General features: G+C 53.4%; 11 protein-coding genes across 11 annotated transcripts; 7 read left to right on the forward strand and 4 right to left on the reverse strand.

The window, feature by feature from the left end:
• Positions 1-1,092: 1,092 nt before the first annotated feature.
• On the reverse strand, positions 1,093-3,760 carry INS49_013426 (uncharacterized protein; the record flags this gene model as incomplete). Its single annotated transcript, XM_043174125.1, has 2 exons — positions 1,093-2,496; positions 2,552-3,760. 2 exons carry the CDS (start codon positions 3,758-3,760, stop codon positions 1,093-1,095), a joined length of 2,613 nt encoding a protein of 870 aa, XP_043021070.1.
• Positions 3,761-4,406: 646 nt separating this feature from the next.
• On the forward strand, positions 4,407-5,935 carry INS49_013427 (uncharacterized protein; the record flags this gene model as incomplete). Its single annotated transcript, XM_043174126.1, has 2 exons — positions 4,407-4,888; positions 4,945-5,935. The coding sequence occupies 2 exons, from the start codon at positions 4,407-4,409 to the stop codon at positions 5,933-5,935; spliced, it is 1,473 nt and encodes a 490-aa protein (XP_043021071.1).
• A 918-nt stretch (positions 5,936-6,853) lies between these two features.
• On the forward strand, positions 6,854-7,372 carry INS49_013428 (uncharacterized protein; the record flags this gene model as incomplete). Its single annotated transcript, XM_043174127.1, has 1 exon — positions 6,854-7,372. The coding sequence occupies one exon, from the start codon at positions 6,854-6,856 to the stop codon at positions 7,370-7,372; it is 519 nt and encodes a 172-aa protein (XP_043021072.1).
• A 644-nt stretch (positions 7,373-8,016) lies between these two features.
• On the forward strand, positions 8,017-8,875 carry INS49_013429 (uncharacterized protein; the record flags this gene model as incomplete). Its single annotated transcript, XM_043174128.1, has 2 exons — positions 8,017-8,078; positions 8,161-8,875. 2 exons carry the CDS (start codon positions 8,017-8,019, stop codon positions 8,873-8,875), a joined length of 777 nt encoding a protein of 258 aa, XP_043021073.1.
• A 1,425-nt stretch (positions 8,876-10,300) lies between these two features.
• INS49_013430 (uncharacterized protein) lies at positions 10,301-11,245 on the forward strand (the record flags this gene model as incomplete). Its single annotated transcript, XM_043174129.1, has 3 exons — positions 10,301-10,498; positions 10,541-10,819; positions 10,898-11,245. The coding sequence occupies 3 exons, from the start codon at positions 10,301-10,303 to the stop codon at positions 11,243-11,245; spliced, it is 825 nt and encodes a 274-aa protein (XP_043021074.1).
• A 1,037-nt stretch (positions 11,246-12,282) lies between these two features.
• On the reverse strand, positions 12,283-13,400 carry INS49_013431 (uncharacterized protein; the record flags this gene model as incomplete). The annotated part of the gene is made up of 3 exons (XM_043174130.1): positions 12,283-12,600; positions 12,756-12,939; positions 13,258-13,400. The coding sequence occupies 3 exons, from the start codon at positions 13,398-13,400 to the stop codon at positions 12,283-12,285; spliced, it is 645 nt and encodes a 214-aa protein (XP_043021075.1).
• A 645-nt stretch (positions 13,401-14,045) lies between these two features.
• INS49_013432 (uncharacterized protein) lies at positions 14,046-14,625 on the forward strand (the record flags this gene model as incomplete). The annotated part of the gene is made up of 3 exons (XM_043174131.1): positions 14,046-14,103; positions 14,303-14,512; positions 14,600-14,625. 3 exons carry the CDS (start codon positions 14,046-14,048, stop codon positions 14,623-14,625), a joined length of 294 nt encoding a protein of 97 aa, XP_043021076.1.
• Positions 14,626-16,999: 2,374 nt separating this feature from the next.
• Positions 17,000-18,709, forward strand: INS49_013433 (uncharacterized protein; the record flags this gene model as incomplete). Its single annotated transcript, XM_043174132.1, has 5 exons — positions 17,000-17,038; positions 17,334-17,355; positions 17,540-17,616; positions 17,829-18,074; positions 18,146-18,709. The coding sequence occupies 5 exons, from the start codon at positions 17,000-17,002 to the stop codon at positions 18,707-18,709; spliced, it is 948 nt and encodes a 315-aa protein (XP_043021077.1).
• Positions 18,710-20,371: 1,662 nt separating this feature from the next.
• Positions 20,372-21,358, reverse strand: INS49_013434 (uncharacterized protein; the record flags this gene model as incomplete). The annotated part of the gene is made up of 1 exon (XM_043174133.1): positions 20,372-21,358. One exon carries the CDS (start codon positions 21,356-21,358, stop codon positions 20,372-20,374), a length of 987 nt encoding a protein of 328 aa, XP_043021078.1.
• A 2,736-nt stretch (positions 21,359-24,094) lies between these two features.
• On the reverse strand, positions 24,095-24,688 carry INS49_013435 (uncharacterized protein; the record flags this gene model as incomplete). Its single annotated transcript, XM_043174134.1, has 2 exons — positions 24,095-24,298; positions 24,377-24,688. 2 exons carry the CDS (start codon positions 24,686-24,688, stop codon positions 24,095-24,097), a joined length of 516 nt encoding a protein of 171 aa, XP_043021079.1.
• A 2,182-nt stretch (positions 24,689-26,870) lies between these two features.
• Positions 26,871-27,587, forward strand: INS49_013436 (uncharacterized protein; the record flags this gene model as incomplete). Its single annotated transcript, XM_043174135.1, has 2 exons — positions 26,871-26,946; positions 27,037-27,587. 2 exons carry the CDS (start codon positions 26,871-26,873, stop codon positions 27,585-27,587), a joined length of 627 nt encoding a protein of 208 aa, XP_043021080.1.
• Between the last annotated feature and the right edge of the window lie 392 nt (positions 27,588-27,979).

A 27,979-nucleotide genomic window follows, 5' to 3' on the forward strand; every position in this document is an offset into this window, starting at 1 on the left:
CATGGAGCTGGACGAGTTCATGTCACCTTGGTCCGGCATTCCGGGGTGAAGGGAGGATGAAAAGAGCATTGTAAGATCCTGCCACCGAAGCAACGGGCTTCAATGTAGCATGCCACCACCAGCAGTGGTCAGGCGAAGCACAGGGCTGTCAATGTGAACTTATGAATGGGATGCACAACAGGAGGCTCCACAGGAGTGAATAGAATACCCTCATTAGTCTGAGTAAGTTGGAGGCAATAGTGAATCCTCCTCTGGCGGTAATCTACCAGGGCTTCTTTCCATGCTGCCTTGAAGCATGGTACATGTCATCGGCCCTGATCCAAGCCTCCCAGGCGCATTTGAGGGATCTTGAAGCAACCACTGACTGTCTCGTCCTGGATATTCTCATCTGACAGACAGTCAGCCTGCGCCTGGTCAGTGGTATTGGTACCATTGTCTTTGATGAATATGAGCACCCCAATCAGCTCAAACCTGTATACGAGCATCCAATGGAAATACTATAGCGGGATCAACCTTCAAACAATTAAACTTTAAAGTAGTTATTATTACAGATGATGAGCCTAAAAGTCCAAATCCCTGGGTCGGTTCGAGTTGTGTAAATTTCAAGAGAACGGATATTCATATTCATACCTGTGAAAACACATAGAACATTGATATATCGCTAGCATTAAACCAGATCAACACCCACACCCAAATCACACACTTAATTTATATACTTAACACCAATACACCTAATTAATACACTTAAGCAATATAGTTAAGGCTAATCAAATATATTACTTAAATATATAAATTAGGTGTATAGATTAGGCAAGTAGTTTAGGTGTATAGGTATTAGTTGTATTAGTGTTAGGTGTATAAGTACTGGGTGTATGGATATTGGATGTGTGGGTGTCAGATGTGTGGGTATTAGGTATAGAGGTATTGGGTATGTAGGTATTGGGTGTACGGGTGTTGGATGTTGGGTGTGTAGGTGTATGAATAGGCCTGGGTGATGCGCTCTGGTTGGCTGTAGTAGCGGTGCGAGTGATGTACTGGTGTATCCGTTCTTAATATTAAATGGATATATGGATACAAGCTACACCATCCGGCTCAGCTATCCTTCCCCTTCTTCTTGGACGACCGACGCAGCTCACTCATGTTCTCCAGCGCAGCGTTAAACTCCTCCAACCGGTCCTCGGCCCACCGATCACTAATTCTAACCTCACCAACCCCAACCCCCTTGCTCCTGCGAATCTCACCCTGCGCGGTGCCAGTCTTGCTCTGACCCTTACCGGCGATGGCCGTCCAGAACCAACCGGCCTCGGGCTTCGTGAACAGCGTCCACGCGTGGCCCTTCCTGCCCGCGCGGGCCGTACGCCCCACGCGGTGGACGTACGACTGCACCGACTTTGGCATGTCGTAGCTGATGACGTGGTCCAGATTGTTGAGGTGGATGCCTCGCTCGATGAGGCTCGACGCGACGAGGATGCGGAGCTTGCGGGCCGCGAAGGCGTGGAGGGTCTTCCTGCGCTCCGAAGTGCGGGTCGTCGAGGTGAGGGTGCCGATGAGCGGGGAGAGGTGGGGGGAGAGGAGGGACAACAGGCGGGCGAGACGCACTGCTGCTTCGTTGGAGTTGGCGAAGATTAGGACTGTGGTGTTGAAGGGCTTAGGAGGGGGCTTGGAAGACGTGGCGCGTCCGTGGGAGGGAGAGGCGGTGGAGTCGGCATCAGATTCTTCTGAGTCGCTGTCGGATTCATCGCTGCTCCTGGAATCTGAGTCCGAGTCTGAGTCTGAGGCGCCCGATTGGGACTCGGGGGCAGACGTGTCTTCTGCCCCAGCATCCTTCATTTCCACGTCATCGGCCTCACTGGCGCTCACAGGAGCCATGTGCTCGCTGTTGAGCAGATCGACCAGGTACAGCGGCTTCAGGTCGACATTCCGAGTCTTGACAGCACTTTCCACGAGTTGCGAAGGCAAGACATGCTCAACCTCACTGTGAGCGATGGTGTCGCTTAGCACAACGAGCTTCGGCCGATACAGTTTCAGCCCATTGAGCAGCGTCAGATCTTTGGTCATGGTCGCACTGAGCACCACCTTGCGAACACCGCTCTTGTTTGAGTCGGCGAATTCCCTTGCCCCGGGCCTATTTGTGGTGCTGAGAAGGGGCATCACGGTGGGAACCCAGTCCTGATATGTCTGCGCTAGAAGCTTATCGGCCTCATCGACGACGAGCCAACGCACGTAGTCGAGCGTGAAGCCCGGTGTGCGCTTGATGTGATCGACCAGACGGCCCGGAGTGCAGATGAGTATGTCGACCTTGGAGGCGTAGTCAATAACATGACCCGGAAGAGGATCGGTTGGTGGGCCGCGTGGGTTGGTCAGGTCTTCGAGCCAAGAGTTCTCGTTGAACTTTCGGTCTAGGTACTTTTGGTAGCCTTCAGGATCGTACCTCTGATCCTCCTCAACCAGGTCAGCCTGTTCCTGTTCGAACTGCTTGTTGCCCATGGATGCCGACTTTGACCGGGTTTTTTCCCCGACGAACGAAGACGGCAGAGCAAGCATTGCAGACCTCCTCAGCCTGCATGACCAACTCACGGGTTGGCACAACAATCAGGCCCCGAATTCGAGTGATGTTGCTGGTTAGGCTGATATCCCGCACCATGGGGAGAGCGTAGGCCAAAGTCTTTCCAGAACCAGTAGCAGCTGACACCACCACGTCACCCTGGCGGTCGGCCGACGGCAGAAGGAGTGGTATGACTGCGGTCTGGACTGCAAAGGCCTCCTTAAAACCTTTTGCCTCGAGCCTTGTAGCAGCATCCTCGGCAATCCCCAGATCCGTAAATGGCGTTGTGGCAGTAGGCGCTACTTGTATAGGATTGGCTATCCAAGGCGGCAGCGTCTCGTAGCTCGGTTTGATTGCATCTTGCTTCACTGGCTTTGGTTGGGGTAGGGGCTCGAGACCATGCGCCTCAACTGCTTCCACACCTTCGTCATCTGAGAGGTCTTCTGTTTTGGGCTGCTCGGCGGCCTTCTTGAGCTCTTTGGAGGCCCTTTCGAGGACAGCCTTGTGCCCTGCAGCTACTTCATCGTCGCCTCTCTTCATCATCTTCTTTTTGCTGTCTGTAACCTCGGTTCTGTTGTCCGCAGTATTCGTCTGCGGTGCATTGTCGTCGACCTCGGCCTTGTGCTTGTGCTTCTTCTTCTTCTTGTCCTTTGCCTTCGCACCTTGATCTTCCACGCTCGCGGAAAGCTCATCGTGGTCATCATTTGGAGCAGCAGCGTTGTCGTCAAACCCAAATGAAAAGGGTTGCTCGTTGCGCTGCTTCTTTTTCTTCTCCTTCTTGTCGGGCATCTCATCCACGTCTTCCTCTCCGTCCGCTAGCTTTGTGTCCTTATGCTTCTTCTTGTCCTTCTTTTCTTTTTTTGGCTTCTTCTCCTGTGGATCAGGGAGCGTTTCAGGTACTGGCTCTGGGCTGTCAATCTTCCGCTTCTTGGAAGGCGACGGTTCGTCGTCGTCGTAGTTGAACACTATCTTAGGTGGAAGAGTTTCTGGAGGAGGGATGGCTGCAGCATTCAAGTGTGTTCTGGAAGTGGGAATGGACCTTTCGACCGTCGGGGCAGATGTAGCGGTTGTGCTCGGCTGTGTTCGTGGTGGAGGAACATATCTGGAATATGGGATCGCCGACGAGGCGGGCGATGCGGTCTCTGGAGGGGGAGATGGGGCCTGTGGCTTTGGTTTGGACGATGCCTTGGGTGGTGGAATGTAACGAGCATACATCTTGCAGGTGATGGTCCAGAAAGCAATGCGAGTTGAGGATTCCAAGGTCCCCCGTCAAGAGGTAAACTGACATGCGCAGCGCAAGTCAACTTATCCATCCCATCGTGGAAATTATTTTTGGCGGAAGGTCAATTCTGCCGCCCTCTTATCGTGGCTTATCGGCCCAGCCATGGATCAACACCGACCCCAGGGTTCCCAGCTGTTAGAGCACCTACTTGGACTTGCAGAGCAAAGCGATGTAAACAACCAGAATTTACTGATTGTATATGCTCATTAAACCGTATATGGGCGTTTCACGGCCAAAATATCACATCAAAAAGTTATGCACTTGACTGAGGGGATTAGTCTAGAGTGTACCGCTGGACAAGAAGTCATCCTGTTCTTTGAGGCTCAAGTCGCACACTAACAGCTGTACTGGATGCGACCTGTACTCTAAAATAGCCGTCCAGGGGATACCGTCACAACGGACGGCTTCATCTCATTTCCCAGCAATTCATCACCGCTCACTGTCTGATCCAGATGCACGAATGCTCGTAGCCTCGAGTATTGGATGGCAGTGAACGTTATGGGTGACCTGTTATGACCCTGAATCCCCTCAAACCTGCGTCGAGGCAGTGAGGTGTCCACTGGGTGGATCGCAGTCAAGATGTCGAAGCCAACATACAACATCGCCATGGTCAGCGACTTCTTCTTCCCACAGCCAGGAGGAGTCGAAAGCCACATCTACCAGCTCTCCCAAAGACTCATCGACAGGGGCCATAAGGTCGTGATCATTACCCATGCGTACGACGATCGGAAAGGTGTCCGCTACCTCACCAATGGGCTCAAGGTCTATTACGTGCCCTTCTTCGTGATCTACCGTTCAGCAAGCTTCCCCACCGTCTTCTCCTTCTTCCCCATATTCCGAAACATCATCATACGCGAGCAGATCAACATCGTACACGGCCATGCCTCTCTCAGTAACCTCTGCTGGGAGGCCACACTGCATGCCCGGACCATGGGCATCAGGACCATCTTCACGGATCACTCGCTCTTCGGCTTTGCCGATGCCGCCAGCATCCTCACCAATAAGTTGCTCAAGTTCACCTTGAGTGATGTCGACCATGTTATTTGCGTCAGCAACACCAGGTATGGCCACGCCCTCGGCTCGCGTTATTTGTGAATGGTGCTGACCGTTCACACAGCAAGGAGAACACCGTGCTCCGTGCCTCACTAGATCCTCTCATGGTCTCCGTGATCCCCAACGCGGTCGTGGCTGACAACTTTAAGCCGCTTGATCATTCCCTTGAGGGTTCCGGCACCGGTTCTGCCAACAGCTCGTTCGGCAATGACTATCCTGTCCCGGCTCATCGTCTAGGCCCCCACGACACCGTTACCATTGTTGTTATCTCCCGCCTTTTCTACAACAAGGGTATCGACCTCCTTGTGGCAGCCATTCCACGAATCCTGGACCATCAGCCAAATACACGCTTCATCATCGCTGGCTCTGGCCCCAAAGCCATCGATCTCGAGCAGATGATCGAGCAGAACGTCCTCCAGGACCGCGTCGAGATGCTGGGCAGCGTGAGGCACGAGGAGGTTCGGGACGTCATGGTCCGCGGGCACATATACCTGCATCCTTCGTTGACCGAGGCCTTCGGAACGGTCATCGTCGAGGCCGCGAGCTGTGGGCTGTACGTCGTGTGCACCCAGGTCGGCGGCATCCCAGAGGTGCTGCCAGGCTACATGACCCAGTTCGCCAAGCCGGAGGAAGACGACATCGTCGCTGCCACCGTCAAGGCCATCGCCGACATCCGGGCGAACAAGATCCGCACGGAGAGGTTCCACAACGAGATCAAGAAGATGTACTCGTGGACCGACATCGCCAAGCGCACCGAGCGGGTGTACAACGGCATATCGGGGGACATCAGCGAGGCGGATTTCTACAACGCGGCCAGCGTGGGCGCCACGAGGGGCGGGATCCAGCGCGACTTTGCCCTCATCGACCGCCTCAAGAGGTACTACGGGTGCGGCATATGGGCGGGCAAGCTGTTCTGCCTCTGCGTGATCATCGACTACCTCTTCTTCCTCTTCCTCGAGTGGGTGGCGCCGAGGGGCGATATCGATATCGCGGCTGAGTGGCCGCGGAAGCAGCTTGTTGAGGACACAAAGGAAAAGAGCAAGAGAGGCAGGTGACGAGCCTTGAACAGCAACGATCAAATTCCAATAACTCGTGTCTCGGGTCACCGGCCGAGCTCGGCCGACGGTTGTGGATCAGGGTTGTTCGAGACCGCTTCGGAGCCATCGGCCGCCTTCTCCCATCGGTCGGGGACCAAGATCATTCCAAACCGCTGTTAGGCGGCGTCAATGCATCTGTGCTTACTTGCCAAGCTCTCGAGATCCGCATGAGCGTGGCGGAGTCGTCTCCAGCGCGGCCATTCTTTGTTGTTGGCCCAAGCCGCAGACGCGTGGGGACCCAATCACCACTGGCCCTTGAGTTGCTGGCCGCGACATGGCGCTGCTGGGGAAAGAGTCAGTTTTTGTACTCCCTTCCGCAAAACCATGAGAATCCAATCGGTCTAGAAACACGTTTTCACGTGCGTGTCGGAAATCATCCCGGGACACACTGCATTGTTGGTGCGGCAACTGACTGCAAGTACCTGTGGCTTGCACTTGAAGCTGTGGCCAGTGGGGTGAGCTTTTTCAGGGGGTGGAGTTGCCCCAACGTCATCGCTAAAATTGAATACGAGGCCTGCCGCCGGGAATGCGCTGGTGTCCGGGCCAACCAACTCACTGCAGGCAGGGAATATTGATATATATCAAACGGACCATGGACTTATGGACGACACCTCTTGATGTCCTCATATTTCAAGGAGATTCCCCTGCAATTCAGTCAAATCCAGTTTTTGAAAAAGGAAACCTTTCCATCCATCAGCAAACACATCAAACACTCCTCAATCGGCATAATCGGATTCTTGTGAAGCCACCACTCAGACCGCATCCGCGCCACCACTCAGACCGCATCCGCGCCACCTAAACCCACATCACACCACTTCTACAAACGCAAATCAAATCAACTTGTTTTCAGCAAATTCATACGAAACAGTCACCAAGATGACTTCCACCGCAGTCAGCACAGCCACGGGCACCTCCGGCGGCCCCAGCGCGACCGGCACATGCGGCAGCCCCTCGCTCTACGACATCCCGCTGAACGACACGGCCTGCGCGGTCCCCTACGGCGGTAACCACACGGACGTCATGACGACGTGCTGCAAGTCGGCCGACGTCGTCAGCTACAACGACGACTGCGGCCTGTACTGCCTCGCCATCGACCAGACCGTGACCGACATCACGGACTGCCTGTATCAGAACGGCATCGCGTGGGCGGACGCCTTCTGCAACGGCGTGGGCAACGACACCGCGACGGCCACGGGCAACTCCGCGCCCACGGCGACGGGCGCGAGCGTGGTCTCGGGGTCGAGCGCCAGCAAGACGGGGAGCAGTTCCTCCAGCTCGTCGACTGGGGACTCGGACTCGAGTGCTGCGGCTCCGGTGAGGGGAGTTAGTGCGATGGGCGTGACGATTAGCGGGCTGCTGCTGTCGTCTGTGATGTTTGGCGTGCTCCAGCTTTAGGTGAAGAGCAGGTGTGGATGAGTTCGTGCTTGGAGATGGGATGAGCCGATTTATTTGGTGCGGCTTTCGGGCAATCAGCGTTTACTTCGACAAAGCTATTTACGGGGTAATTGATAGGGGAGTGGTAATACGAAACCAAAAAGGAGAGGGAAACAGGGAGACTGCTTGAATGAGCAGGGACGAGGTCAAGAAAATATGTAGAATTGAATTCAAAATAATCACAAGCCACATGCTGAAAGCAAGAAGGGCAGTGACATCGAACACCGATGGTCGAGGTTCAATTTCAGCTTCGGGGTGCACGTACTCAAGGGATGGCTTGTGGTGGATTCCTAACCGGACCCAAAGGTCTGCAACAAAATGTAGGTGCATCCACAGGCACAGAAGCAGAAAAATAAAAATTGACACCGTCATGGCTGAGCGCCAAATCCAAGTTAGTTACCAGCCGGGCCGGCTCACGATCCGCAGACCGCAGCCGAACCTTTTCCCCCGGCTTTCCGCTATCGCGCCGGGGAAACGGGGCCCCCACACAGCGCTTGCGGGGTTGAAGACAGCAACCTCGAGGGCCTCATGAGTCTGATTCTGACCTGTCAGAGATTTTCCGAGATCCAAATCTGTGATATTCGTCGAGATTCACCCAGTACAACATGCCGGGAGTAGACAACGAAATCAAGGGGCGCCTGGCCCTCGTCACAGGCGCATCAGGAGGGTCAGTCAGCCAGCTTAATCAAGCCCACCCAACCCCATTTCATTCACTGTCTCTCTCACTGACACTCTCACCCACCCAACAGCATCGGCGGCGCCTGCGCCAAGGACCTGTTCGCCAACGGCGCGAACCTGGCCCTGACGTACTCGAGCAACAAGGCGGCCATCGACACGCTCATCGCGGAGCTGCAGAAGCAGCCGCAGTGGGCCGGGGCCAAGGTGACGTCGCACCAGGCGGACATGGCCAGCGCGGACGACATCCAGCGGCTCTTCTCCGAGATCAGCGCGCAGCACGGGCAGGAGGGGCCGGACATCCTGGTCTCCAACGCCGGGTACGGCAAGAGGATCCCGGACGTCCTGGACATACCCATCGACGAGTTCGACCACACGCTCGCCGTGAACCTGCGCGCGTCATTCATCCTCACCAAGCTGGCGGTGCCGCACATGAAGGCGAAGCGGTGGGGGCGGATCGTCTTCATCGGCAGCCTGGCTGCGTTTGGCGGGGGGATCAATGGTTGTCACTATGCCGCGTCCAAGGCTGGGCTGCAGGGCATGATGCGGAACCTGAGCAGGAAGCTCGCTGGGGATGGGATCACTGTCAACGACGTCGCGCCTGCGATGATTGGGGACACGGGCTTGATCCCTGACGAGAAGACGGTGGCGGGCACGCCTGGCGACCCGAAGAATATCCCCGTGGGCCGGCTGGGAAGCCCGCAGGAGGTGGCGAATATGGTTACCATGTGTTGTCGGACGGGGTATCTGACTGGTCAGAGCATGCTGCTCAGTGGTGGGTTGATGTGAGGACCTCTAAAAGGACGAGGGTGTAAAACACGATTTTCTGGCAGAGAGAAGGATGGTGCTGAAGCAAACTTTTGATTCCCAGCAGATGAGCTTCAAAAGAAATATCAAAGTGTTATGTTTACTGGAGGGCAAATCTTTCTCCAGCTTGTGGATTACTCGGTGAAGATGTACTTTCATGACAGTATGGGCAAAAGCCGAGACAAGCACTCCGGCTTGAGATGAATGTCCCAAGACAGGTAGCAAGGAGGACAGAGAAAGCTGGCCTCTTAGCTGCGTATCTGCCTTCAGAGAGCACCATTTTGAATGAGACTAAAAGAAGGAATGGACGGACTCAAGATTACGCTTCATGTAATGAACTGGATTATTCCAACATGTACCCAAGCCTACCAGCAATTGTCAGGTTGCATAATTTGGCTACCGTATCAACGCGTAGGGCTCTCCAAACCGTTGTCCTCTACGGCCCTTCGTCTAGAACGACAGATTGCTTTACATATGTTGGCTGAACGAATCGCTTTCAGGAAGAGGGTTTTGCCAGTAGTTTGGGGAGTAGAATGATGGCCTTTGAACTGGTTCTTTCTTGCCCAAGTTGACAATATTGAAATGGAACAGGTCTGGGGGAAAACACTCTCTGAACGTGAGCCCGGCGGTCGACGCAAAAAAAGAAATCAGAGATTCGCACCTGTAAAAACGGAGGGTACACTGGTATACCAACTCATACAATAGCTATAGCTAATCAGAGCATATCATTCAGGCCTAATTCGCTCACTCACATCCAACACCTACACACCCAAGTTAAATTAGGCATATAAATTGGGTGTAAAGGTAATAGGTGTAAAGGTGTTACGTGTATAGGTGTTAGGCGTATAGGTGTTAGGCGTATAGGTGTTAGGTGTATAGGTGTTAGGTGTATATGTGTTGGGTATGGGTTTTGGGTGTGGGTTTTGGGTGAGGTGGTGATGTACCGGTGTACCCTCCGTTTTTGCAGGTGCGAATCTCCGTTTGTCAGGCCATGCTTCCGAGGGCCGTATATGCTGACCGTACGGTAGACTTTGTGGGGAAGAGAAGTTTACCGCTAGTGTGGTTGCACCCATCTTGCCTTCCTTACTACCCAGGTACCTACGTACCTACTAGGTGCGTAATTTGGTAACTCCACGAAGTAGGAAAGAACCTTGGAAGCTTGACCATATGGCATCTTCAGCAATGGCAGCGCCTTCAGAGCAGGAGCCATACCACCTCCTTTTCCCACATCATCAGCTGAACCCGTGTCCCTCCTGTCCCTCCCATTTCCACTTCACGACCCTGAGTACACGACGGTCTTTCATTGTCATCACGTTTCTCCTAGCAGTCAACCAAAATCACCAATATTGTCACTGATACTAACCCATCGCCACCACTACCACGAACACTGCATCCATACGCGTGGAAATGGCCTACGACATTCCCTTTCACCGACTTGAAGGCCTGGAGCGAGACACGCCGGATGATGTGGCCGATCTGCTGAAAGCGTCACCGAGGAGCACCAAGACAGAGACGGCGCGGGTATACAACTATGTCGGAATCTCAGAAGGCCGACTAGACGACCCCGATTTGTACGAACTCAAAGGTTTTATTCGCCCGGATTTTGTCAAGCTGATGCTCCCTTTCGGCCCGAAAATCATGCGGTAGGACCCTACTACGCCGCCTAAGAAGCAAAGCCTCCAGTTCCCGGAGCTGTTCCGAGACGTGATGAGGATTCGGCAGGATGTTCTTGTCCGGGAATTCGGTGGAAAGCTGGAGGACATCGCGTCTGATCTGTGGGGTGACTCGGTCAGCCTGCACTGGGTGGTATACATAACGGATCACGTCGCCGACGAGAGCCTCATTCTGGGGGAAGGAAAGAACAGCTCGAACCGTAAGATTCGGATTCCCGTTGGAACAATCAAGGTACAGCCTGTAATTGGAATGGTGAGTTTGCTGCTCTCTTCCCGGGCCTCGTAGCCAGCTTCAGAGCCGTGACGGCTGACCCCCGAGTCGCACCAACAGAGACAGAAAGAGAACAAGGCGGCCATGCCGCCTTTCGTCGGCGAGCGCACGCGGTCCAACTACCTCCAGCTGTCTGAAGCGATGGTCCTCGCCCCGTACCGCGAGGACGACTGGGTCCAGCGCATCCTGTACACTGCCGTCCTCAACACATTCAATGAGCATCTGCCGCCGTCGTTCTTCCACGATATCTTCGGGCGGGTGATCCCCCTGGACGATAAACCACTGAAGGACACACGGCTCCCGGGCGAGGTCGCTGGGACCCGGCGCCAGTGGAAGGACCAGTTCGTCGAGCTCATTCCGGACGCGCTGCAGTGGTCCGGCCTTATGTGCGTACAGGCGGAGATCTAGAGGTATCAATGGTGGTATCACATTGCGGGATTTGAATTGGACTTGGACACCGGGGTGTGGCTCTCCCACGACAGCAGGTCCCACCCTAATATCCTCATGCTGCGCCGCTTCGAGAAGGTCAGGGAGATTGTGACCCCCCGCTCGGTGAGCCTTCACAGACTATCCAAAAAGAGAAGGAAAGCATTCAACATCGACGATACCCATGTCCGCGGGAAGGGCGTGTTAACATGGAGGGTCAGAGATGATCCACGGCAGGTCAAGGATGAAACTGGAGCTGAGCCCGAGCATGAAGGTTGAGGGCTCTGATTAGGGCTTTGCGGGATGCTCGAGGTCCACGCTGACTCGCAGCATGGTTGGCATCTTTCGAGGGGCGTTGCGGGGCGGTATGGTTCTGAAGCCATTCACACAAGGCCGTCGTGATGATACGTACTGGCAACACGAAAAACAAGTGCTGGGTTGTTGGGATGCATGTGGATTTTTTTCTCCTGGTCTGTCTTTGTGACAAGACAGCGATACAACTAGCCATAGAAGGGGTCTCTGAACCACACAAATGCAATCGTTACTGCAAACTGGAAAGACGCAGGACTCGAGAGTTGTGTGTGCGGGTGTGGTTTTGGTATCTCATCATCATCACTCTTCTGGAATACTTCCAGCGTGTTCACCTCTCTTTGAAGAAGGGACCCAACCTAGAAAATTTCCATTGTTTCTTGTGTGTTGTTTCTGTCCGTGAGACCATGAACCATGAGGAAAACTACAGGGACCACGTTAAGCTGTCAACAGCAGCTAGCTGTTGCCTTGCACTTTTCAATCCCTCTGCACTGCAACGATCCCGTGTCCCCAGCCCGTTCATCCATCCACGCAACGCACAACCACACACAAAAAAAGAGAGGCCAGCCGAGACCAATGAGCCAAACCTGATGATGAACGAACCCAAAACTCCACCGCAGGGGGAACCGGGGTATAAGGCCCTCGGTCGGGAATTTTTTTCTTTCGACTGGGGCTGGCATTGTGTGTTTTGCTGTCGTCCTTGTGGCGATTTACCGGTTGGACTTGGCGACACGCTCGAGCTCGTCCTTCTTCTTAATGGCGTACGAGTTGCTGGAGCCCTTGGCGGCGTTGATGAGCTCCTCAGCCAGGCACTCGGCGATGGACTTGACGTTGCGGAAGGAGGCCTCGCGGGCGCCGGTGGTCAGCAGGGAGATGGCCTGGTTGACGCGGCGGAGGGGCGACACATCGACGGCCTGGCGACGGACGGTGCCGGCGGAGCCGATACGGGTGGAGTCCTCACGGGGACCGCAGTTGACGATGGCGTCGACGGCGACCTGGATGGGGTTCTGGTCGGTCATGAGGTGGATCTGTTGGGGGAGGATGTGTGTTAGCTGGCTGGTCATGGGAGGTTTGTCTGTCTCTGTGTACAGGTAGGGAGGATGTCGTTGCTTTGCCTGTCCGGTAGATGCGTATGGTGTATGTGTATAGTAGTATTCAGGGTCTGCAAGTCGGCTCAACTTACGATCTCAAAGGCGTGGGCGATGATGCGGACGGCCATCAGCTTCTTGCCGTTGTTGCGGCCGTGGGCCATCAGGGAATTGGTGAGACGCTCGATGATGGGGCAGTTGGCCTTGCGGAACCTCTTGACGGCATATCGGCCGGCAGAGTGAGGCAGGTAGACGGGGTTGCGGATCTGGATGTAGTCGCTGCAGGACGTCATGTTAGCATCTCGTTCGTGCTGTTCGTCTGATTCGAGCAGCAGCAAATGTGAGGCCAATCCAGTTTGCCCCCGTCTTGATGTCCACTGAAGATGCCTCGCGTGTGTTGTTTGGGTCGTGTCTCGTCTCCCTCGTGTTGTCTCTCCCAATCATGTGTGCGCGCACACACACGCGCGCAAGTCGAATTTTGTCGTCTCTCTTCGCCGGGCGGGCATCTCTCGTGTACATCAAGACGGCAGGGCACATGGACGGCAGAGCATGGCATGTACGATCGTGTGTCTGATGTATGGCAGGTGAATGTCTTACGTCAGGGAGATGTCGCGGATCTCGACATCCTCGTAGGACCACTTGTTGAACAGCTTGACGCTGCCAATCTCCTGGACGACGTCCTTGGGCAGGACCTGGTAGCCGGAGACGGCCTCGACCTCGATCTCTCCGTTGTCAGACATGCTGGGCACAGTTGAATGAATCGACTCGACGAGATTGGCGGGTAGGTGTCGTCGGAAGAGATCCTTCGCTGGCGGTTAGGTGGTGGGCGGGTGGGTTGCGTGGTTGTCGAGGACGGGCGAAGATCAAGATCTTTTTTTCGTCTGCTCCGGCGGTGGTGGTCTGTCTGGCCTGTGGTGGGCTGTGGGTGCTAGCTCCGGCCGGTGCTGCTGCTTGGTGCTGCTAGCAGAACACAAGGCCAACTACGACTCGCTCTACTGGGGCACAGGACCACCCACTGTAACTGTGCCCTGCAAATCCAGTCCTTTGGCAAAATTTGGTGGTTGCGCCACACCCATCTCTTATTGGCTAGACTGACCTCCGCGACCCACTATAAACTGGTTAGGGCTTGTCGGGAGGTGTGGCGCAGTCGTCCACCGCTCTGCTGCTGGTTTGGTCTGCCACAGTCCTCCCCGGTAGTGCGAGGGCGAGTGCACCACTATGGGTTTTGGCCTGATCAGAGCTGTGTGTGGTGCGGTGCACTGACCGGTAGGGATTTGGCAGGCGACCTTTTTTCTTACTACTCCCTCCCACTTCTCCCAGCCCTTTCCAAACAATCGACCGTCCATCCATCTACATCCCATCTCACCCCCAGCAAATCAGTCAAGATGGCCCCCGCTGCTACCGGCGCGAAGAAGCAGAAGAAGAAGTGGTCCAAGGGAAAGGGTACGTGGACATGATGCTCCTCCTCGTCCCCAGCTTTGGCGGGCTCGGCCTCGGGGTGCATTGATTTTGGAGGTGGGCATCGCGATGTACGACGGCGACTGTGCTTGATCATGCGTCACCTGCGACTCCTCTGAAATCAGCTGCATCACGATGGGGCCCCATCTCCAGCGCCGGAACACACGCTAACAGCCGACTGCAGTCAAGGACAAGGCGCAGCACGCCGTCATCCTCGACAAGGCCACTTCCGACAAGCTGTACAAGGACGTCCAGTCCTACCGTCTCGTCACCGTCGCCACCCTTGTCGACAGACTCAAGATTAACGGCTCCCTGGCCCGCCAGTGCCTCAAGGACCTCGAGGAGAAGGGACAGATCAAGCCCATCGTCACGCACAGCAAGATGAAGATCTACAGTATGTTTCCTCTGCGCGGCCGAGCATTCAGACACGACACGGCATAGTCACACAACATGAGAGCATATTACTAACACCCTCTTCCAGCCCGTGCTGTCGGTGCCTCCGAGTAAACCTCTCAACACGACCAAGCTCTCTTGTAGAGTCCCCGTTTCCATGACGTCGTAGCGGAGAACCAAATCCCAGGTCCTCGCGGACGATGTCCTCCACGCATGACAACGTATGAATGGCGTCTATCGAAAAGGGCAGGGGAACACAAACAAGCAGGAACGTCAAATTATGGCAGGCTGGGAGTTTAGTTTCGGGTCTTTCGGTTTGTCAAAGTTTGGGCCGGCTGCTGGGAAGGAAGATGATGCAAATGGCGTTGAGACCTCGTCCGTTTCTGCGGGTGTCGTCTTTTTCTACTGCCCGGTCCGGAGGGATACCCTACACTACACTTTTGCTAGGTGTAGCATGCAACGGGTTGGAAGTGCTCTGAACCCCAAAAACAAGCAATGGAACAGCATTGAAGCACACAAGTGATGGCTGGCTCTCGAAGTGATATGTTGATACAGTCTCGTATGCGACCAGTGTATTCAAGCACATGATGGCCCTCGCACAGCGTGGCCAGTATCCTGTTATCAAACGGCGGTCTCTTTGTCGGGCGTCATTGAAGATCCAAGTCCATACGGTTATCCTCCCCTCTGCAGAGGAACGACCGTCCATACTGATCTCAAATCTTGCCCCGTGTTGCCACAACAGTGATGGCCGTTGACACGTAGAAGCAGGAGAATCCCACGTGCTAGTTGAGAACGTCTCCATCTGGAGTACCTAACACAAGAGCCCTGCCAAAGGAGTGTCACGAGGATGAGCACACTTACAGACAGTCCTCCGGTCTTTGCGGTGGAAGCACACGGAACACAAGCTTGACATACTGATGCGATGCTCCAACCTTCAGGAAGCAAGAAAATGCTACTGTGTAATATAGATGGCAGGGGTTTGTAAAATTGTTCCCTGCCTCAATCTATACTAGAAGCTCACCACCATGACGATACAGTGGTGTCAGTGAAAAGCCAGTCTTTATGCGTGTAATATTGCTGAGGACAGTGCAGTCTGTTGGCAGTACAACCTACGTTGCAGCTTGTGCCGCCCTCCTCATTGGTGCGAGTCTCGGTTCCTGTGTCGGATCTGGACCGAGCATTCTGGAAAAGCCCCGGCTACCCGGTCGGAGGAGGCGAGCGTGAAGCAGTAGGCATTGTGCAGCAAAGGCCAGAGACTCAGGTAGCAAGCATTGCATTTGGAATACTGTCTCAGAAGAAAATGCCCGCTGAGTCGGTCAATGACCTTGTTCCGGAAAAGATGCAGAATATCAAACGTCCCTAGCACGCGGCCTGTGGCTGGATGGCAGGATGGACGGCAAAAATTACTCTGGGTTTTCAGGTTTCCCCAGCTTGCGTGCTCGGGCAAGGCGACCCTAATTAAACCCACTGGGTGAGTGCTGGAGCCGAACCGGGTGAGAGATCCCGAGGGTTGTCCCGGATGGAGGTGGATGTCGAGAGTCGAGGCTCGCATGTTACCCCAAGTTGTTGCCGCCTGACAGCTGCAAAGATCTCATGATGTCTTATAGAGAACCCCAAGATCTTAGATATGCGAGATAGATGGATACAGCAGGTAGGTGGTACTTTGGACAAATGACATAAACAGTGGAGTGCACTGATTTTCCAGGCTGTCCTGAACCTTGGAAATGTCCTCTCTTGTTGGCCAGCCTCCTCCCACTCACTGCCCATCCATACCGCCAGCAAGCCAGTCTGGGGGCGGGCTCCAGTTTGTTCACCGGGGGACAGCTGGGCATTGCACACAACTGCACAGGTGTGATTGGCTGCCACGATAATCTCACGGCTCTGCAAATCTGATGGTGGCAGCCATCACCACCACCACCACCGATCACGGGGGCAGTTTGGCTCCCGTAAGATAGCATGCAATGAGCCCTGGAATACCTGCCACTGAAGTGAACACTGGGCGCTCAGGTACACAGATGATCATGCCCTGTGCCTGGAGCAGCCGCACCAAGCGAAGCACAGGTATCAGCACGGAGCCCTTAGGGTGGCCAGGTTTCAGGGCTTCCCAATTATAGCGACGAGGACGAAAAGGACAGGTCCAAAGATACGGGCAGGCGGGCAGGATTGAGGAGCACGGGCCAGGGTGCGGACTGTTGCTTGCGGCTAGCCGGGAAGTATCGGGACCCACTTTCAAATTTTCAAGCACCCCCAGCTCGCCCGGCCGGCGGCTGCACAGGCCAGACCAGACCAAGGAAGGAGGAGGACTGAGCTGGCCTGGACTGGATTTATTTTCTCGCAGCTGCCAGCGATCCACCTCTTGTTGTCTACATCTCCCTTCCTGCCAGCGACAGGAATTCCATCTTTCCTTCCCTTCCCTTTCTCTTCTTCTATCCATCTCCACTCCATTCATCAAAGAACTTTAGCATCTTTGATCAGTCGGACATTCAAAATGTCGCCCAACGACAATGTCAAGGTCTTGGGCATGCCCGTGAGTACACAATGCCTCCATCCGTCCATCCCCCAAAAAAATTCGCTCGCTCCAACAGCCGAGGCAACCACATTACGAGCTTCGCAACAGCCAGCGCCATCGACACGATCCTCGCCAGCACCGCCAATTGATCAGGGACGATGCCCTCGTTCTCCTTGAGATGGCCGTGTGCTTGGATCCCGCCGTTTGGCGCTGTTTGTGGCTTATCGCGCTGCTCGAAAAACTCTGCCCTCCTGCCATGTGAAAGCCCAAACCAAGACAAAGGCTCAACCGCTGACAACAATCATCGCAACAGCCTTTCGTGGCGGACTTCTTGAGTACGTATCCTCGACAATCTCAATGCCATCTTCTCGCCATCGACACGGTTCAGTTCCTCAAGGCGCAAGCTTTGTTGACACCCGTTCCGTTGTCGTGATGGCTGGCCAGACCGGCTTCCATAGCTCGGGCAACCCAGCGCCCCAGCTTGGACTGAAGAGCGCATAAGCTGACTGTCTCCTCCAGTGGGTGGTGTCTCTGCCGCCGTCTCCAAGACCGCCGCCGCTCCCATCGAGCGTATCAAGCTTCTTATCCAGAACCAGGTACGTGTTCTCTGCCGTCCAGTCAATCTGGATGCCCATTGCGTCATCAGGCTGTCGTCTGCTGGAGACTCGGGACGCATGCTTGACTCGGCACTATAGCACCACAGTGCTGCCTCTGCCATCAAGCCTGCGCCAGTCTCCTCAGTTGTTGACCCAGATCTGATGGCGCTTCGCTCTCAATTGTTCCGTTGCTGACCTAACATGCGTTACAGGATGAGATGCTGAAGCAGGGTCGTCTCGACCGCAAGTACAACGGCATTGTTGACTGCTTCCGTCGTACCGCCGCCGATGAGGGTGTCATGTCCCTGTGGCGTGGCAACACCGCCAACGTCATCCGTTACTTCCCTACCCAGGCCCTGAACTTCGCTTTCCGCGACAAGTTCAAGAAGATGTTCAACTACAATAAGGAGAAGGACGGTTACGCGAAGTGGATGGCCGGTAACCTGGCTTCCGGTGGTGTATGTTCTCTCCCGTGCCTCACTTCTTCCTACCTGCAACCTCCGACCCATGTGCTGACAACAACCGCCAGGCCGCTGGTGCCACTTCCCTGCTCTTCGTCTACTCTCTGGACTACGCCCGTACCCGTCTTGCCAACGACGCCAAGTCCGCCAAGAAGGGTGGTGAGCGTCAGTTCAACGGTCTCATCGACGTCTACCGCAAGACCCTCGCCTCTGACGGTATTGCCGGTCTGTACCGTGGTTTCGGTCCCTCCGTCGCCGGTATCGTCGTCTACCGTGGTCTCTACTTCGGCATGTACGACTCCCTGAAGCCTGTCCTGCTCACCGGTTCTCTCGCCAACAACTTCCTCGCCTCTTTCGCTCTTGGTTGGACTGTCACCACTGGTGCTGGTATTGCCTCTTACCCTCTCGACACCGTCCGTCGGCGTATGATGATGACCTCTGGTGAGGCCGTCAAGTACTCCTCTTCCCTCGACGCCTTCCGCCAGATCGTCGCCAAGGAGGGCATCAAGTCCCTGTTCAAGGGTGCCGGTGCCAACATCCTCCGTGGTGTCGCCGGTGCTGGTGTGCTGTCCATCTACGATCAGCTCCAGCTCCTCCTCTTCGGAAAGGCCTTCAAGGGTGGTTCCGGCTAAGCGCTTCACTCCAAGCTCACAAGCGCGCTTCAATCTCTCCCACTGTACAAAACTAGCACTCGTGCGACGGTTGGAGGGGTAATCGGTGACGACAGTTAGGTGGCACTTCCTTTGGATGCAATGACTGGACTGGGTCAAATACAAAAAGGAGCGAGATGATAGATGTGGTGGAGGAGCCGCGGTCTCCTACCGTCGCTGCCATGCGGCAGGAAGGGGGCTAGCCTCGGCTCGCGGTCTGGGTTTTTGAGCATGCCTGGCGTTTACATAGTGATGAGTCGTCTGGGTGGCTTTTAGACCCTCCGTTGTAATTTACAAGAAGTTCTTCCCAAGTTCTTTCCCTATGTGTGTGCGCTTTGTGTTTACGACCCGGTATGGGTGGTCCGGTGTCAAGTTAAGATGTTAGCAATGGCAACATGGTCACCATACATACATCATGAGACAATAGAGGTTCTTCACATACTACTGCAATCCTTCACGGAACTGTCGCTGGCGAGTCTACTTTGGCCGGCATGTTGGCAGCTTTCTCGTGATGATTGCAAGCTGGATCTATCTATCACAGTCCCGGCCCTGTGACATATTTCCAGGCACCACAAAGTAGGAGCTGGAGCCAGTATTCATTTACTAAATGGTCTACATATACGAACTCGGTCGTGCCATAGATCACTCCGCTTTCTCTGGAGCCCTGCCTGAGGCGAATCTGGAGTCTCTGCTCTGCGAGTGGAAGCGTGGTGTGTGTGTTTGTGTGTGTCTACGGGCAATAAGGCCCCGGAACTTTGTGTCCGCTCTCATCCTCATCTGGACTCGGGAAGAATGTATAGCCTGGGCTCCTGGTAGAGCTCAGCAGACAGTAGGGCAGTAACGCGTCTATTCCACAATGCACAACTTTGGTGGTCTGCTTCCTGCACACGACAACGGTGTATCACCGTGTATGTGAGGTAGGCAGGCTAGATTTAAGCCTTGCTCCTCACTGGCAAATCACTCGTTGTGCACATCTAAGCCCTGTCCCACGGTAATCTCAGCGTTGAGTTCACCTTGGGGTTCCAGATGCTGTGGAAAGCATTGTTGGTGCCACCTGGGCAGTGTAATTCTTCTGTGGTAAAAGTGGGGATGGACTTGGAAGGCCCAGTTCTTGTAGACAAAAAGGGGGGTGTCAGCATGATGTATAAAGCATACCACTTCAGCACTTCTACCTGTGACTCTTGTGTATTATGGAGCCTGTGGTTCATTATGTTGCATGCTAGTAAGCAACAATGGCAATAGCGTTCAAAGGCACAAAGGAACGGAATGAAAGACATGCTCTAAAGCTTGTGGAAAACAAGGAAGACCAAACTCACATCAGGATTCACCCAGTAAATGGGGGCCAGGGGCAGCAGAGATGATATTACACAATTTGATTTTTTTTCCCCCTTTTTCTTCCATTTTTTCCCTTCTTTTCTCTGTGAACCTGTTACGCAATGGTTCCGTACATAAGTATCACTTACCTGCGTTGTACCCAAAATAGAAATGGCAAAGCTAATGAGGAAACAGGCCAAATGGAAACAAAACCCGGATCGACTCCACCGTCCATGTGAACCAGAGTCTGAAAACAAGACTGGCCGAGCCCTCGATTTGTACTCACCTGGTAATGTGCCCACGGATGGCTGACTGCTCTGCAGACCAGAATCACTCGGAGGGCCTGATGCGCGTGAAGAACAGCCGCGGGACCTGCGTGGCGACGTCTGGCTGGCTTCGCCAACCAGCCCAGATTGCACGGATGGCTGGGATGATCTCCATTCGGATACGCCAGTTCGAACGGTCACCCGCTAAGTCGTCGTCGTACTGCACCAGGTTAGCTTCCATCCAGTTGTCCATGTCCTCGTCGGCGACGATCTCGAGGTGGTCGTAATGGATACAGCACGAGGTTATGAACTCCTCCCGGTGCTCCGGGACCGTGCAAGGGGAGGCAATGTCCCACCGCAAGTGGAAATTATCCAACATAAAGACCATGCTTTCCGGTAGCCGGGGACGTGGTAGACCATTCGGGTCATCAGCGAGGAGGGGCGCGTACTGGTCGCCCAGTGTCCGCAAGTCTGCGAGGGCCTTGTCGATAGGGTTCTCGGGATCCTGGTTCTCGTCCGGGTCAAAGTACTTCATGAATACGTCAGCGTTGACCATGACCCGTGGCAGGATGTTACCCAAAACCAGACTCAGAGGAATGATCTTGTTCGCGTCGGCGGGAGGGGTCCGGCCCCCGTCCCGAAGACCGCCCATGTACACAAGATCCGCTCTGGTGGGATAGTACTGTGTAAGGCCGAGCATGCCCAGCCATCTGACCTTGGAGGTATCCCAGCTCTCAATCCTGTGGACCTCCCCACTGCTTTCGCTGCATGCGTCGATAAGGCCTGAGCGTGGGTTTGTCGTCGCGGCGAGGTAGTTCCCGTTCATGATGAACCGGTCAAAGGTCGTCACCGCCCCAGTGCCGGGTATGCCGAGGTGAACGTACATGAGACGAGGGTCGTCCATTGCGTGCTGCCAAATTATTATCCTCAGCTCTGCCGCCAGTTCAGAGAATCTGGGGAAGGTAGCATTGGACTGCTCTCCGGGAGGCGCCTGGGGCTGGGACATGGTGGAGCTTACCTGCTGGTTTGAAGTTGGTGTGAGGGAGTCCATTTCTTTCTCTTGTAAGCCTAGAAGTATGGTGGTCTTTGTCCCCGTTAAGTTCGGTCTGAAGCTGGTGTAATCAGTAATTCAAGAACATATTTATAGTCGTAGATGCTTGATATTTCGGGAAGGTGGGAATAAGTCAAAGACATTGTTATTTTCCTATTCACAGAACAATGCAGTTGTTTAGTCTTGTACTCAAGCCCCAACATCGCATATGTTGAGCAAGGCAGAATAAAAGAATACGACCCATGTGGAACAAACAGCCTACTTCAGCGTTATTAAAATTTAAGATCACTTTGTTTTCTGAATGATGCTCTAGTACATTTCATTATGATCTTGTATCCTCGCCCATAAAGTCCAATATTGCTCCAGATTTTGACATGGTGTGCTGCTAGTTTCTATTGTCTTGTCTGTAATCAGGGAGAAATGAACATACTGTCTCCTGGATGGAAATCGATTTCCAAAATCATGTACGGGGACCTTTGGTTAGTTGAAGACACTAATATATACGTGATTGCAACCCAAAGGAATGCTGGACAGAAGGCAGGGACCTCAGAGGCTATGTCTTATGAGCTGGTACGATCATACCGGGATGTTGAAAGACGATAGCTATAGGCTAATGGAACGAACTTATGTTGGATCTGATTTGTCCAAGTCGTGCTTGATCATCAAGCCCATTGCGGATTATAGAGTGGGACTCAGTGTATAGTGATCAATCGGACTGACCATCTGATCACGTTGCTGAATAAGACATTATATCTATGTTTGAAAGGGGGAAAAGTCTGCGCGCAAACATTTGTTGCGCTTGGTTCACACGGAAGACAGTTTACCTGCAGCTCCTTACAAGTGCCTCAAACTGACTGGCAGCCCCAATTGACTGACAGCCCCAATAAGTCACAATTCCCAACGACTCAACCAGCACCTTTTCGTATAGGCAAAGCAGCAAGTGACTCGGCTGAAATACCCAGAAGCCTCAAACATTCTGAAAATGTAATTCAGGGCATTGTTCGAAGAACGGAGTCTAGTGACGCACTTGGGAGACAGCAACCAGTCCCTCAGCAATCATGGGCTATAAATTGTCCCAGCCTTGAAGTTCCGACCTTCTTCTTTTCAAATTGTTAGATTGACATGACCCAGGTAATCCGCCACCTGAAATAACCCAGAAATCTTTGGTTCAAACGAACAATCAAGAAACGGCCAACTACCAAATCCACAACATTGTGAGACGAGCTATCCACACCATATCAGATGACCGAAGAGACCATCCCTCCCAGCATTACAGTTCACGAAGCCAACCCAACCAAGGTTATCAACGCGGTGATCAGGGCTATGGATACACTCCAGCAGACCGGAGGGCAGGCTGATCAAGTTACCTGGACGTCACAGTCAGCCTGGCCGTGGTACGGTTATCAGGACTATCCAGTGAACATTTCGGACCCTAGTCCAATTCCCATGCAGAACGCCAGAATGAATACACTCCATGAGGCACAGCGTCGGCGATAGTCCTTTCAACAAATTTGTCAAAACCCCCAGTATGTCGATCCACGTGCCACTTACTCCACGACCTCAACGGCGACGCAGACGCTTGATCCGCAGCAGGGAGCACATGACGGACAGCCTGGCGGAGCTGGCTCCAGTCAGGCACGGGCGGCGTCTGGTTCCCCCACGAGTTCGCGCAAACGTCCGCGCGAATCTTAATGGACTCCAGATTCATGAGAATGGATCAGCCATATAATCTCTGAAGATACCAGTTCTTCTCACGGCAAAAGCAGATCCATGACTGGGTACGTGGAAGGCATGGATGAGAAATCCTCAAAGCTGTTGAGACAGGTATGGCGATGAGACCACATGTGGAATCACAAGGGCGTCGTCTTGGACTTGAATTCTGAGGTTGAAATTCTGCTGATGCTGTCTTGGGAGGTTCATTGTTCTGGCGATGTCTCAGGGAGGGCTGTAATACGTTGCTTCAACTTTACAGTGGCTCAAGGTACTGCGTGCTCGTCTTCTAAGCAGACAAATAAACGTTGATGTTGACCATTTCAAAACCACAAGTGATTCCGGCTGTTGATTAGGAATCGGTAGACTCATAATACAGTCAAAAAGGGTGCCCAGATTCCACAATATCATGTGCTCTGTGCCATGTCACCACAGGAAAGCTGGCAAAAGGTTGTAATAAGGAGATCAGGACAGAACCTGGGATTCCTGTGACACATAACTCATACGGAGTATACGAAGTTGCGATAATCGAAGTTAAAAAGGAAGAGAAAACCGCCCAGAGAATGGCATTGGCAAAAGTGTGAGCAAATTGAAAAAGCATCATGCGTAGTTATCCTACAAAAGTGTTCCTCCCGGCCTTCAACCATCAATCCTAAATGGACTAGACTTCATAATTCTAAAGTGCTCGTCGACTTTCGGGAATCCGTCGGAGGATGACTGAATGTCTAGACGCGGTCACCGTCGTGATGATAGGCCAGCGATGCAGGGGCTCCAGAATCTGGAGGTCCGGATTGCTGAAGAAAGCGATGGGAATGGATTTGTTCCTCAAGTCTCTGCCTTTGTCGTGGCATCTGCCCGCTCAGAAAGGTTGGCTGGAAAATTCCCTATAGGGACATGTTCCTTTGTTTACACCCCAGCCGCCGGCCCTACTATGTGTCAATCACCTGCTGAGGAGCCTAGAGCGATGCATTCTGGAACACTGCAAAACCTGACAGATGGAGAACCGCGAAAGGAGAAGAATTGTACTCACATGTGAGGGCGGATATTGGTGGGATCGTTACAGTTGCCGTACCCAGCGTTGGCATTCCATCCCCATGGGGTGAATTGTTGGCCAGAAATGACATTGTCACTCGAATCACTCCTGGGGCCATCGAGGCAGCAGTAGTTGCGAACGAACGAAAGCGCAATTGCGATTTCTTTACCTTTGAGCTTGATCGGGTCCTTGTTATCCTGTAGAGGAGCATTAGCCTTTTTCTTCACTCTCTTTTCTGCTGCCTTCCGCGCAGAACTTGTTGAAATGAAACCTACGTTGCACACCCAGAGGGCGCTCGTATCATAACAGTGAACACGATTGCATTGCCCGCCGTCGATTGTGTAGTCCTCGTCCCTGAGGTCGTTGTCCATATCATAGACGAGGTCAATGAATTTGTGGTAGTCTGCCATGGCATATATGCCGCAGGTCGCCTTGCCTCTTCCGTGTCCCTTTTCCTGTCGCTCCATGAGCGACATGGTGCCATTGGTGTCGACGTCTTCGGTTGGCAACTCGGCGCGTGTCCCCGGGACTGCGGCCATGACTACCGCAGCCTTGAGAAGGAATACGGCGGTAATGTCGATTTTCATTGTGTCGAATATCGAACTGAATGAACAAATGATGATGATAGTTGTTGGTTGGGAATGTTGGTTTGTAGCTTTGGAAGTCCTATACTTGTTGCACAATACTAAGGGCTGCATCCACAATACCAGTCGGGTAGATTCCTGATATGATATACATGGTAGCCATCAGTTGCCAATGGTGCAAAGCCTCGCCTGGAGTCAAAGGCACGGCTCAACCATGTGCAACTGTCAATGATGGACACCAAAGGCTGCAGCCGCGAGGCGTCTTCCTTCGTCGATGACGTTTATCCGGACGGCACATCTATTATCACGGAATCCTATTCAAACCTGGAAAGAGTCTGATTTTCGCCACCAAAACAAATCTCGAGTTTCCGCCGAGGGTAGTTGTCGCGGACATGATGCATCTCAGCTTGACCGGGAGATCAGCTGGAACTTCGGATCTGAAATCAGCCCGTTCATAATCAACCGCCCACAGCTCCTCGTTCTAAGAAATAAATGAAAAGGACGCACCGTGCAACAATTTTGGATGATCAAGCTGGAACTAGCGCTGGGGGAAACAATCGAGATTAACAATGACCGGGAGGCCAATGTCGATTTTCCCGTATCCAAGGGCTCGAAATTGGAAGTGGCAGTCGAGTAGAACAAAGGGCCAACATCCAGTACGTCAGGGGAAAGAGTGCAGACCACTCTAGTCATCACCATTTTCGATGAACTCGGTAGCGTATGTCGGCCCGGAGTTCATCGATAATCCGTATGTGGCTTAGAGAAGATGACATACTCAAGTGAAGCCAGCAATTATGTAAGTGATCGGCTGACGTCGATTGATTCACGAGGTGTGCGAGACCTGTACCCAACTGGAGGAAGTCTCCACTCACGAAGCTATAGGTAATACTACGACCAATGTATGCTAGCCTTGCCGGAATTAATCGAGACGCCTCGTCCGAGCCCGTCTTCGAATCGGCTGCGGGATCAAGCACATAACCGAGAGGTGACGGCCCACTGAGGATAGATTGGCCCCACTGCTTTATAGATGGCTTCATCATCGATCCGCAAAGAAGCGACCACAGCATAGCTTTGCCGTGCACAGCCTCAGTCTCCGATTCCCCAAACAGCAGGCCAGCCTACGTGACGTAGTAATGCCTCGGCGGTCCCAGTCATCATGGCCACTATCTTAGGAACATAGCATACACATTACGTGCGACCAATGCTGGAACCACTCATGCTGGCTATGGAATTTGGACTTCAGGGCTTACGTTTTACGAGTCAGATATGAGCCCGGTGATCTCTGGTCCTCCTTTGAGGCCGCATGCCAGCATCTTTCCACATTGCTTGACCGAGGGGGCAAATGACTGGAATAACTCGTCTATTGGACCCTGATAGAGTTATAGGACTCGAGAAAATTCTTCTGAGTCGGAATTACGGTCTCTGAATCTATGCCGGAAATTCCCACCCCATGTGATGGTCATTAGCTGACCGTCAGATGATAGGCCAGACAGAGGGATAGTCTAACGCGCAGATATCGTTGAATGATGTGTACTAGCCTCGCGAATCTCTATTCTCCGTGCTGCCGACTGGATCCATAAATACATAGATGCCAGAGTAGACTACTTGTGTATGCATCTGTGCTTGTCTTATCTTCATCGCACACACACGCCCCATGAAACATTGTACACAGCCGTCGCATGAACATGAAGTTCGCTAATATTCACGACATCGCCATTATGGCATCCAGCGTGGCATTCGCAGCCGCAGAGGGGGCCACTCGCTTTGCCCCGGACACAAGTGGCTTGCAATACGATGATCCGGCACGCTTCCCTCATTAACTTTGATGGCAGCGCGCTAACTCGTGCTACCTACCTAACAAGGTGGCTTTACTGCCATCCCAATGGAATATTTCAGACTCGCAAAGTCTCTACACGGGAATTGCAAATTCATACTGGTCATCATCGTATATATCCGGCTCCGACGGGCACGAATATCTTGTTTTATCGCACGTACTCGCCACACCGGCTTTGAGTGTATATCGGGGGTCTTAAGTATTCTGGACATCACCGATTCTTCCTTCTTTCAGCAGTTCACTTCTTTCTGGAATGTATCTTCCCTGTGTGCCGGAAACAAGACTGCCCTTGATTTTGCACTGGGTGACGGCTTCTACTTTGGTCTTCCTTCTACTGATAAGCTGGGACCCATGACAACTTGGAACGGCGCGGAGAGTTTCTCGTACAATCTCACGTACGAACTTGCATCCGCATTGATTCTGAACGGTGGGGCTAGGAGTTTCTCTGGAGTGAGTCAAGTTGCACCTCTTTCCTACTTTCCCCCTTCGAAAAGCCAATTCGCTGACCTGCTGCCAGCAACGCCGACGCTCGTCAACGAATGGTCCATGCCAGCTGGGATAACCACCGGCACTATTACAAAGAACGGCACCGAAATCACCGTAGACACCGAAAAGCCCTTCACATGGTACGACCGCCAGTGGCAAGCAGGCCCTTCTACGAACTGGACCTGGTTGCAGCTGCACATCCAGACAGAGGACGAGGAAGACTTCTCGAGGCTCTCCATCTGGTTCTACCCTGCCGGTTGGGAAGGTGGTCCGGAGAAAGCATTCGCAACTATCCGCGAGCAAGCCGGTGTCCAAATCGTCTCTCCCGCCACGAAGGCCGACGGCTCCCGCCATTGGACCTCGCCTGTCTCGAATGTGACATATCCTCTGGACTGGACGCTTGAGTTGCAAGACGGCACCAGTCTCGAAGTGAGAAATATCCGTGACGATCAAGAGCTTGCGGACTCTGATGGCCTGTTTGTGACATACGAGGGGTTCGTGGAGGTGACGGGCACGACATCTTTGGGCAAAGCTATCAAGGGCTTCGGAGTCGTCGAGGTCCAGCCTCCTCAGAGCTCTTGACTCACCTGGGATAATGAAAACCGACTGAGTGGGGTTCAGGGGCTGGCTGGGCAATATTGCTATTCACACGGAGATTCGCACCTGCAAAGACGGAGGGTACACCGACACACCATTTACACCATAGCTGCAGCAAATTGAAGCATAGCACCCAGGTCTAATTCGCATACCTACACCCAACACTCATACACTCAACACCCATGTACCTAGCACCCGCATACCCAACACCTAGTGCTATTGGTCGGCATCCAATGTTGAAATTTCTTTCCTACTTGCTAAGAGATTTCACCCAACACGATGTTTCTCATTCTTGGCTGGCTGGTATTGGAAATCGACAAGGCAGTATAGTTAATATACCGCAGTGTGAATTGCACAGTGATTTTCTTGGAAAAATC

This window comes from Diaporthe citri, assembly GCF_014595645.1.
Source record: "Diaporthe citri strain NFHF-8-4 chromosome Unknown scaffold_7, whole genome shotgun sequence".
Taxonomy (NCBI): Eukaryota; Fungi; Ascomycota; class Sordariomycetes; order Diaporthales; family Diaporthaceae; genus Diaporthe; species Diaporthe citri.